Genomic DNA, 11,780 nt, shown 5'->3' with positions numbered 1-11,780 from the left:
TGCTAACCTGGATTTCTTTAAAATGGAGGCAGATGCCTCATGGGCTCCACATGTGCCTTCGTGCAACTCTTTGAGGATTTGTTGTCCCTCTTCTGGTACGATGCATTTTAACCAGGGGTGGTTAAAAGACTTTCTGTATAGGCAATCATTTATCACGGAGAAATAGGCCGCCTTTCTTATGATCCGTCGAGCTTCTTCCTTGTCTAAAGGCAATGTTCCATCTATTAGGTATCGGCGGATCGGTGATCTCTAATCACTCTCCACAGACATGAGTAAGGATACCATCTTCGAGGCGAATGCCGGCGCTGTCTTGACCTCAAACGGGCATTGCAGATCCGCCCAATGCTCCCTGCTTGAAGCCATTTTGGCTAGGTGATCAGTCTCTGTGTTGGATCCTCGAGGCACATGGATCAATTCCCACTTGGTGTCTTTGGCTTCGAGGTGATTTAGCAGTTTCTTAACCTCGTCAACATATTTGGAAAGAATGTCATCTTTTACCTCGAAATTCTTGATCACCTGGTTGACCATTAATTTGGAATTGCTGTAGATTACGATCCGCTCGAAATTCTCCACGCTCACCGCACCAATTGATGACTTGTGGAGAATTTCCGATTAGCTTCCGTCCCTGTGGGGGGCGTCGTTGGGTTCGACGGGGGGAAGCTCCGATGCCAAAGTTAGTATAAGGTATGAAAGAGTAAACTGAATTGACAAAATAGGGTTTCTAGGATTGTGTGAATGTGTACCTTGATAGCGTGAGATGCAAGCTATATATAGTCATGAAGTTGTAACCTTTAGTAACTAGAAAGTCTCCATTAATGCTTCATTAATGGCGGTTACTGGTTTCCTTTAAGTATGCCCGTTAGCTTATTAATAGCTCATTAATGGTCTTTATTGCGGGATCGGCTCAGCTGTTCCGCTGGCGGATTGGGAGGTTATGGCGGATCGCCACATAGGTTTGATTGCAGATCTCTTGTGGCGAAGTCTTGGTGATCCGCCTATCGGATCTCCTTGCTTGATACGCCGTACCATTCCGGTATCAGGTGATCAATACGCGGCGGTTCTAGACGAATATCTCCTTTGATCCTTTGGATAATATCCCCATGTTATCAAAAGGCGATAAGAATATTGTCAGTGATAGCCTGACCCTTAATAAAAGTTGATTGTGGCTCCAAAATAATACTCAGTAAAATACCCTTCAAATGATTGGCCAGGACCTTTGTAACCACTTTATAAACAATGTTACAAGGTGCAATAGGGCGCAAGTCCTTCATTGTTGATGGAACATCACATTTTGGAATTAGAGTATTACCATGTCACTAGGCCCATATGGAAAAGAACCTTATGATAACCATTACTTATCTGCCAAAAATAAATCATCACCAATCAGCTTCCATAATTTTTGGTAGAATCCCGACCTGACGCTTTATTGGGACGCAAATGAAATAATGCCCTATTGAACTCTTGTTTGGTAAAGTGTCGTGAGCATTGCATTATCTTCCTCGGACACCATTGGCTGGATAAGATTAGTAATATGCTCGAAGTCAGAATTACTACTGGAAACAAGGTTAGCAAAATAATCTTGAGCAATTATGCAACCCACCTTGATTCATAACCCAATCACCGTCATTCCCCTTCAATTGGACCACATAGTTTTTCTTTCTCCTCCCACCTTGAAACCAATTTTTTACTGTTGTTTCTAGTGATCATCTTCTTGAAGTAGCAAAGTAACCATCTGATTCTTTACTATTTTATATTTTACCGTCGTTGCTTCAAACTAACAACCCCTTAATCAATCTAGACGAGAGTTACAAGCTTTTACTGCCCGATGTTGCTAATCATTCAAGCTACGACCCCAACTAGCGCCCTTTGTAGATGATCCAAAAATGCCTCACGACCCTAACCAGGCTATCTCCACCACCCCTGAATGCATCTTCCTGAAGCCACTTATTTTCAAAATAAACCAGTTGTGGGGTTGAGGAAACATCTTTGATTTACAACACAATTGGAGAATGATCCGAGATCGAGGCTACTGTATTATAAGAAGAACCATGAGGAAACCGAGCTAGACAAGCATCATTAACCAAAGTACGATCTAATTTTCCTTAGACCTCATTTAACTTCCCCTGTGTCTGATCCACGTAAATGGGTGCCCTGTCATAGGAAGATCAAAGAGGCCACACTTGGAAATAGTACCACGAAACCTATGACAACACCATTCAGGGTGCTCCAACATTCCTTGTTTGTCCGAATGTAGTAAGAGGTCATTAATGTCCCCTAGAATAGCCCATGGAAGCAGAGTGTAGTATCTAAGTTTAATAGAAGATCCAAGAAACCCTTCAGCGACTACATTCTGAAAACACATAAAAGCATGTAAGTCTCCACTCCATATACACACGATCCGACATACGTAAGCCAATATGGTTATCAGAACAAGATATAAGTGAACATTAGTCACGTTGCTTTCAAAAAGCACAAATCCCACAACTACAACCAACACAATCAACATCAAAACAACCTTTAAACCCATAAGAGCCCGAAAGCTCCTCAATATGAGAACCACTAACTAGCATTTCAAATAAAAAGATAACAAACAGACGGTGAACCCTAATGAGTTCACGGATAATAAGAACTGCTTGGACGCTTCCCAACCCCTAACGATTCCATCTCAATGTTCTCATAATCCCAAGGAGGCCTAGAAACCAGGGCCCACAAATGTTCCATTTTTTGGATCGAATTCCACTTGTAAGCCAGTTAAGGAACCGTTCAACTCCAATTAGGAGACCATAACTTGTTTCCCTCCTCTTTACCTAAACCATCTACCTCCATTTCTTGTATCAGGTTTTGTTCATCGCCACATTGTCTCTTCCTCTCCTCATTTATCTCTAGCCCTTCATCATGCTTGCTATAATTCTCTAGTTCCAAAGCATTGGATTTCCCTTTTTCAAGCATACTAGCTCCTATATTTTTGTTTAACTCAATTAGATTCCTCGGCCCCTCGAGTACCAAGTCTTTTAAAACCATTCCAAACATGCCTTGTTGCGCAGTCAACCCCTCTCTACCATTGTTGACTACTTCGTCTTCCTTCAGCCAATGTCCCCCTCCCAGCGAGTGATTCTGTGATTAGGAGCTCGAAGAGAGACACCCCACCCACATATAACCGCAAAATAATATTTTTTAAAACCTGATTAACCTGCTTGGAGAAAAAAAATAATGTCATAAAATCTTTAAAAGAAAAGTTCACTTGTGCTTAAAAAAACATCACTTGCAAAGTTTTTTTGTTACTTCAAATAAAGAAGTATCTAAGTATTCAGGTTTAGGGTACTATAGATATCCTATTGGACCCAAAACATATTAGGCCCGCCCGGAACAAAATATCAAATAACACCCCATCTCTGCCGTTGCTCTCATCGGCTCCCATTCCTTTTTTTAAACATTTTGAAGATAAGGGAAAGAGAGACACATTGAACCCTAGCAAGCAAGCTACAGCTATTGTCATGGACAAGGAGAAATCTTCCAAACGTTCCAGAGACGACCGAGATCGTGACTCCACCACCAAGGATCACCGTGACCGGGACCACAAGCACCGATCTCGAGACAAAGATCGCGATTCGGAGTCTCATCACCATCACCGCCACCACCGATCCGACAGGGACACTCGTGATAAGCACAAGCAATCAACGAGGCGTGACGATAGGGAGGGTTCTCGTGACCGCGAATCTAAGCGAGAGCCGAAAAAATATCGGGAAGAGATTAGGGATAGAGGGGAGTTGTCTCATGAGCCGCGAAGTGATCACAAATCCTCCTCGAGACGGGAGGGGCGGGAGCGGTCGTACGACGATCTGAGAGATGTGAGGGAGGGGTCTGAAGATGGTCGTGAAGTGAAGCGAGAGGCGTCCTATGATGAGAGAGACAATTTGGAATTTGAAGCTGGAAGGAAGAGGAAAGAAAGAGGAAATAGTGAGGATAGGGCTATTGATAGGGAAAAGAGAACAAAGGTTTCGGAAGAGAAAAAAGAAAAAAGAGAGAGGAGGAGATTTGGGGATAAAGTAAAAGTAGATGAAGATGTTAACATTGATAATAGAGTATATTCAAGTGAGGTTTATGTGAAAGATGAAGTGTACGATGAGCCATCAGGTGGAAGTACTGTCAATGGAGGCCATAGAACTGAGAATGTGAGTTTTCTTCTATTCCATTTTTTTAAATGTTCACAACTGTTCCTCTATTATTTTCCCATGCTGTCTTTTTTTAGATAATGTGATAAAGTTGGTGGTTCAGCTGGTAATGTTAGTATTCCTACTTATGTGTTTCATCTTTTCCGTTTGCGGTTGTTTGAATGTGGTTTTTCTTTAGCATGTCGAGTAACATTTTCTATTTGATTTCCTCCATTTTTGTTTAGTATCTTTGTTGAATAATTTGGATTGGTTGAGAAATGTGCTTGAATAAGATATTAGAGAATAGTGGCTAGTGTATTGTGAACATGTGGAGTCTGTAAATTTATTTAATCTGTATGAGATCTTAGAGTTAAGTAGAAGCACGTAAATTGAATATTTGTAGTTTTTCTGTTATATTTTCTTCTGATTTGTGTAGATAATGAGGTCCTGGGGAGTGCTGATGTTTCATTTATTCACAAGGAGTTCTCATCCGTTTGAAATGGATTATTTGTGAATGTTATAGCTAGAAGGTACTTTATTTATCGTGTAACATTCATTTTAATCTAAACTAAATTGTCATTTTTATGTGAATCGATCTCGATTGAGAGATCCATTGGTTAATTAAAAATGTAAGCAATCTGATGACTGGTGGTGCAATGTCGATTTTTTTTTGGGTTCAATTGTAAAATGGTGATTGCTTAGAGGTATTAGAGCACAAACATCTTTTTCTTCCTTTTTTGGTTTTCATTCATTTTTTTTAAATATTTTATCTTCATTCCTTTTGCTCCTTTTCTGATTAGGTTGCTCAATTTTAAAGCATCTCCAACTGGACTCTTAGCCCACACTCTAAAAGTAATATAAACAATTGACTCTTATCCATCTAAGAATATTAAAATACATGTCATCTCCAACAATACTCCTTCTCACTCCTTATTTATCTTTTTATCATTAAAATTATTATGTATCTCTATTTACCAATAGAGAGAGGAGAGAGGCTCCTCAATAATAGAGAACGAAATGAGACTCTTAGGGAGTGTTTGTTAGATGGGATATAGGAGGTGGAATAGGGATAAGAAAAATGAGATAACTTATCCCATGTTTGTTTGGGAGATAGGATGGTGAGACAAGGGAGGGATTAGTCCCTTATCCCACTTAAGTTATACCAAGAGGGGGGGGGGGTGGTATAAGACATGGGGATAAACTTTTAGATGGAAAAGTCTAATTTGTCACTCAAATTTTATTATTATTCCATTTATTGTGTTTTGAAAATTTAGTAGTGTTCCAAATATTTGTCAATTTAATTTTAATCTTTAAACTTTTGAAAACTTAAGTTCGCCCTTAAATTATTGTAGTATTAATGTAGAATGATATTAATTAAATTTAATCTATCCTCTTAAATATATTGGTTCTTCCAATTTTTGTGAAAATTTAGGAGTGTTACAAAGTATTTCTCAAGTTTAGAGGATAGATTAAATTTAATTAATTTCATTCCACCTTCATACTACATTAATATACGGGTCGATTTAAATTTGGATAGGGGTAATATAGTAAAATGTACTATTTTATTCTTGTCTCTATCCTACATACCAAACATGGGATAATAAGTCTTTTTGTCTTATTTTTATCCCTATCCCAATCTTTTATCCTTATCTTTATCCCAACCTCTATCCCTATCCCTATCCCCATGAAATACCAAAAGCCCCGAGTCTCTTGGAGTTGGTTTTTAACTCATACTCCTCAAAATTTAACTTAAGAGCCCAATCTTGGAGATGATCTTAATACAAATAATTACCTTTTTTTTGGTGAGATACAAATAATTACTTGAATGCTGAGTCATCTTTAAAGATAGGTTCTTACATCAATGTTGTCATGTTATTCAGAATGGTAAATGATCTATATATAGATCTTCAAAGATGAGAAATCCATGCATTTTTAGCTTTCATATTCTTACTCTTTATATTGCGTGCTCATTGATATTGTTTGGAAAATCTCTTGCATATTCAGGGTAGTTTTTTTTTTAATTATAATTTTTTTTGAGTTTTCTTCAGTCCCCTTCTTTTAGAGGAGAGAGGGTGGTGACCAAACATCTAAAAGGGTCAGCTTTGTGGTTGGGGAACATATTTGGTGTCTTAGTTATTTCTTTGAGTAAAGAAGGGAAGGGTACAAGAGCGGTTCTTTTTTGTTGTATTGACTTCTTGGAGATTTCCAATGGGGCCTGTCCTATTTGGGAAGTTATTGATTCTATGATTGTGATACATTTATTTAACATCCTAACTAACTGAAAAAGAAGGATATACTTTAAAAGTTACATAGAAGAAGCTTTTATTTTTTAATGGTTTGAATGAGGTCATATACATCCTTCAATAGGCTTGTGTAGTTGTGTTGGCCTTAGTGATCTGAATTTTCTGAATTCTGAATTGTGTTGTCATTTTGAGGTCCGTATGTCTCTGTATAACTGTATGCTGTGTATTTGAATGGGCTTAATACATTTGTTGCCCCTGTACTTGGCTCAAAACTTCAACTTTCTCCTTAAACTTCCAAAAGTTCCAAATGACTCCCTATTCTTGTCCAATTGCATTCCATAACCCCCTATTCTTGTCCAATTGCATTCAATGACCCCAAAACTTTAACTGCCCCTTGAACTTTCAAAAGTTCCTAATTATTTGTCTATTTGGCATTTTCTTTTTGACACGTGAACACTTTGACAATTGGTGGAGCGTGTCTCCCATTTTCTGCATTCAAGGAATTTTATGGAGAAATAGGGGGTTATTGAATGCAATTGGACAAAATAGGGGGTCATTTGGAATTTTTGAAAGTTCAGCAGTGCAGTTGATGTTTTGGGCCAAGTACAGGGGGCAACGAATGTATTAGGGCATTTGAATGCTTGAGCATGTTCTGCTTTAAATGATGCTTCCATGGTCATTCTACGTTTCTGTGGATTGATATGGGGTGTATAAAGGTTTAATATTTGGAAATTTATCATGTATGCTGAAGGTATTTAGTGCGTGTAACTTTAGCCTTAAATTACTACAACGGGACTGGAATTTCTTCCTTTGCCTCTGCTGTTGATACTTACCCTATTGGTAGTATGTATCTTATATGTCTGCGATTTCTTAGTTTGGTGAGTCTGATGATTTATTTTATGCTTATTGTTGTTTGGTGTTTGTGTTTTGATTCCATCTTCAGGGTTCTAATATATATGTAGCCTTTGCGTTTCCTGATTATTGAAGGCGTATGCGTATGATTACATTTGGTTGAGTTTTTTGAGACCTGAATGTCTTCTCCTGTTTCTGACTAACTTTTACTTTTGTGCTGACCCACTCTAAAATCTTTCTTGAGTATGTTTTCTTCTTGCCATCAAGTATCAACTCATGTGGGCTTTTATGCATTTCTTTTGCAGGGTGCTGCCTTGGAATCATGCACTAAGCCAATGAGCACTCTGCCTGAGAACACTATGGCCTCCTCTCGTCCTCTTCCTACCAAGGTATCTTCAATTTCAAACACAAATGAAAATAAGGGAGTTAGTATTACCAGATCTCATGCGGTTCCTGGAAAATCTAGTACAGATGGGACATCTTCAGCTGCTGGGAAAAGTGGAAGTCTATCACTTGATGCTTTAGCAAAAGCTAAAAAAGCTTTGCAAATGCAGAAGGAACTGTCAGAGAGGCTGAAGAAAATACCCCTTGTAAGTTCATAACAGTGGCATATCTAAAATGTTTTTCTTAAATTTGCATGTGCCTTTCTTTTTACTTTTAGTATTTCCTGGTCTCATGTTTCCTACGGTTAAATTTGATGTAGTTGAGCAAGGGCACTAACTCTACTTCAGATAACAAAGCATCAGCTGTTGTAAAGGAGGAAGGGAAAATGACTTATTCAGGAAGTGGTGTGGCACAGGGTTTAGTTCCATCAACATCCACTGCTGCTATTTCAGCAGGTGGAGTGACAAGTTCAGCAGCTGTTGAGAAGCAAGCTGCAAGTGGCATGGCACCATTTCCTGGGCTTGCCAGTATAACCAATATTGAAGCTGTTAAACGCGCTCAGGAACTTGCCGCGAAAATGGGATTCCGAGATGACCGTGAGTTTAGTCATCTTGTAAACTTGTTCTCTGTGCAAACACCAGCTGAAGCTTCTGTTCCCCAAAAGCCTACCAAGGTCCCTGTTCTACGTATTGATGCACTTGGTCGGGAAATAGATGAACATGGAAATGTGGTTAATGTGACTAAGCCAAGCAACCTAAGCACTCTTAAGGTTTGATTACTCTTAATTGGAAACAATTAACTAAACATTGATTCTGTATATTTGCTTATGAATGCTGCTAACCAATTATTTTGGGATTCCAGGTCAACATAAACAAGCAGAAAAAAGACGCTTTTCAGATTCTGAAACCAGAATTGGACGGGGATCCTGAATCAAATCCTCACTTTGATGCAAGAATGGGCATTAATAAGACTAAGCTTTTAAGGCCTAAAAGGATGAGTTTTCAGTTTGTTGAGGAAGGCAGATGGGCGAAAGAGGCTGAAATGATGAAATTTAGGGTATATCTTTTTGCTATCTATTTACTTTCTCATTATCACATTTCCCTTTATTTTTATTTTTTAATTTATTAATGTTTCTCATATGCTAATTGCAGAGTCAATTTGGAGAAGAAAGGGCAAAAGATATCAAGGCAAGACAAGCCTTGCATGCTAAGGCCAAAGCAGCTCCAGATATAAATCCCAATTTGATAGAGGTATCAGAGAGAGTTATAATTAAAGAGAAACCCAAGGAAGCAATACCTGAAATTGAGTGGTGGTAAGTCTAACAAATTTTCACTTTGAATAATCATCTGAGATGGGAAAAAGAACGTCTAGTCCCAACAATTATAGCATATATGCTTCTACAGTAGCATGATAGATACGGAAATCTGTGTGTAACTCTTATGATTCTGTTCATAACCTAAACTAGGGTTGTACAGATTATAACCAATCCACTAATCCAACCCAACCGAACCCAATATATTCTACATCTTAATTTATTTGTTGGGTTGGATTGGATTAAAAAATACTGAATCCAGAATAATTCATTCAATTAATCTGAATTAACCATTTAACCCATGACTTCCCTAAAATCCTTAACTTAAATGGCTTTTCATTCTCCTTAAATCTCAATTTTTCTCAGCCTTTATTCAGTCCACTGCCCTAACTCGATATATATAGTGTAATGGAAATAATTTTGTGTCATTTTTTAAAAATGTCTCATCAATTAAATTCCTTATTTATTTATTTTCATTATGTTGGACTTCTAATCACTTACTAATAAATTCATCAAATCCTTGTAACTCTTAAACAGCCTCTGTATAAGCATTTTTCTCTTGCTTCTTTCTGTTTAATTTTGTTATGAAATTCTGGTTGTGCATGGAGATAACTTCCAAAATGTTGAGATCTACAAGCTATCTTCTCATTTGTTGATATCTACATACTTCTGTTGGAGATAATCAAATAAATATTGAACAGCTTAGCTCTAGGTGTTGTGTTTTACCTGGAAGCTCTTCAGTTTGTTCTTCTGTGGCCCTTTTTCCTGCTTTTCGTATTAAGTTCACAGGACTTTAATATCGTTATGGTGCTGAATTTCAGGGATGCACCTCTTCTGCCTGGTTCTACCTACAGTGAGATTGATGATGTCAATGTACGTGACAAGATGAAGATGGAGAAATTGACAATTTATGTAGAGCACCCTCGGCCCATAGAGCCCCCAGCTGAGGCAGCTCCTCCACCACCGCAGCCTCTGAAGCTAACAAAGAAGGAGCAGAAGAAGCTCCGTACTCAGCGTCGTCTGGCACGTGAGAAAGATAAGCAGGAGATGATTAGGCAAGGCGTAATTGAGCCCCCTAAACCTAAAGTTAAAATGAGCAATTTAATGAAAGTTCTTGGCTCTGAAGCTACACAAGATCCCACAAGACTTGAGAAGGAAATCCGAAGTGCAGCTGCTGAACGTGAACAAGCTCATATTGATAGGAATATTGCACGTAAACTCACTCCTGCTGAGCGCCGAGAGAAGAAGGAGAGAAAGCTCTTTGATGACCCAAATACTCTAGAAACTATAGTTTCTATTTACAAAATCAACAGCCTTAAACACAAGAAGACACGCTTTAAAGTCGATGTTAATGCTCAAGAAAACCGCTTGAGTGGCTGTGCTGTGATTTCTGAAGGTATTAATGTTGTGGTTGTTGAAGGAGGAAGTAAAGCCATTAAGAGGTACGGGAAGTTGATGCTTAAGCGCATAAACTGGGCAGAGGCTGTAGAAGATGAGGAAGATGATGAAGACGAGAACGAGGAGAAGCCCCCGAACAAATGTGTCTTGGTGTGGCAAGGAAGCATAGCCAGGCAGAGCTTTCATAGGTTCTCTGTACATGAATGTGTGACTGACTCTGCAGCTCGGAAAGTGTTTGCTGATGCCGGGGTTGGCCATTATTGGGATCTTGCTGTCAACTTCTCTGATGATCAAATGTGAAATGCTGCACTGATTCGACGACTTATCCAATAAGCGAATACCATCAGCTGTTAAAGGTACTAGTGATTTTTGTTGAAGTTGAACTAAGCCCATTTTGCACATTAGAGTGCCCAAAAGAACATTAATTCAGTATGTCAAATGATTTTCATTAGTCAATCTACTGCTTTAGAATTTCTGTAAATTAGTACAATGTTTGTGAAATTTTCCATCTAAGAGTTTAGGTTTAGAATCACCTTATATGAAGTTTAGAATTTGTTATGTTTGTGCAATTAAATGGCATGCTAGACATCTTGATTCCGACCATGCGTTCTTAGAAATTCCGAGTTAAGTAATTCAATTGATATATTACTCATTCTGTTTCAGTTTTACATGATTTATCACTTTGGGACTTCTTTTTTATCATTTTGCAAAGTGCTTGAAATATTAGAGTGAAATTCGGTTTGTATTAATCTGATTTGAAGATTTTGAAAATTTTGCATATTCAAATAATGGATTACAATAACAAAAACAGAGAGTAAGGAGAGTTGTATTAGTTCCTAGTAATATTTAAGAGATGTATGGCTATAGTTGTTACTTGGTGCTATTGAAGCATAAATGGCTAATCTGGTGCTTAATTTACCCATTGGTTGCTTTTTAGCTACAAAACAGGTGAATAATCCTGGTTCTGCATGTATTGATGAGGATTTGGATATTTTTTATTACAGTAATTGCTTGTTGAGTGTTTTGATTTGTGTTACACATTGGATATTTGTAAGCATGGGGATGGGTTTATATCCAGATGAGCTTTATTGATGCTTGAATTGTCCATTCAATGTCGTTTCTTACATTACTTGAAAAAGGCGGCATGCGTCCCTTGTTGATGTAGGTAGACCCCTCTTTGTCAGTACATCAGACCTTTGCTCAACCCTCTTGTCCCCGTCACCCTAATTACATGGTTTTGATTTGATCCTCAATTGAATCAGACCCTGCCACCTTTTACTCATCAACCTAGGCCACATACTGCTTCCTTTTGTCACCCTATCCCACAACATCATTCTCTTTATACAGATCCCATTTCTCATGATTTACCTCACTCAATCCGTGACCTCAAATTGCGAGCAAAAATTGTTCCTGGTAAACAAACATTGTGGTTGTACTTCA

At 38.3% G+C, this 11,780-nt stretch overlaps 1 protein-coding gene across 3 annotated transcripts; it reads left to right on the top strand.

Annotated features, from left to right (window-relative positions):
- Positions 1–3,392: 3,392 nt before the first annotated feature.
- LOC136225830 (protein RDM16) lies at positions 3,393–10,937 on the top strand. Of its 3 annotated transcripts, XM_066013946.1 has the most exons (7): positions 4,127–4,172; positions 4,588–4,681; positions 7,552–7,836; positions 7,950–8,399; positions 8,492–8,686; positions 8,782–8,942; positions 9,764–10,937. In XM_066013946.1, exons 3-7 carry the CDS (start codon positions 7,582–7,584, stop codon positions 10,638–10,640), a joined length of 1,938 nt encoding a protein of 645 aa, XP_065870018.1. In that variant the 5' UTR covers positions 4,127–4,172; positions 4,588–4,681; positions 7,552–7,581; the 3' UTR covers positions 10,641–10,937. The 3 variants fall into 3 exon arrangements, with proteins under 3 accessions (XP_065870017.1, XP_065870018.1, XP_065870019.1); XM_066013945.1 differs by lacking the exon at positions 4,588–4,681 and having other exon boundaries at positions 3,393–4,172; XM_066013947.1 differs by lacking the exons at positions 4,127–4,172; positions 4,588–4,681 and having other exon boundaries at positions 7,552–7,635; positions 7,718–7,836.
- Positions 10,938–11,780: the final 843 nt, after the last annotated feature.

Source organism: Euphorbia lathyris, chromosome 4, assembly GCF_963576675.1.
Source record: "Euphorbia lathyris chromosome 4, ddEupLath1.1, whole genome shotgun sequence".
In the NCBI taxonomy this organism is placed as follows: domain Eukaryota; kingdom Viridiplantae; phylum Streptophyta; class Magnoliopsida; order Malpighiales; family Euphorbiaceae; genus Euphorbia; species Euphorbia lathyris.
Note: the sequence above shows the minus strand (reverse complement) of the source record. Positions and strands in the feature narration are given on the sequence as shown.

Excerpts from the sequence above, each read along its gene's own strand:
- LOC136225830 (XM_066013945.1), top strand. The coding sequence starts at position 3,495 with ATGGACAAGGAGAAATCTTCCAAACGTTCCAGAGACGACCGAGATCGT. Across the intron at positions 7,837-7,949 it reads GGCTGAAGAAAATACCCCTT|TTGAGCAAGGGCACTAACTC; the intron begins GTAAGTTCATAA and ends AATTTGATGTAG. Across the intron at positions 8,687-8,781 it reads CTGAAATGATGAAATTTAGG|AGTCAATTTGGAGAAGAAAG; the intron begins GTATATCTTTTT and ends TGCTAATTGCAG.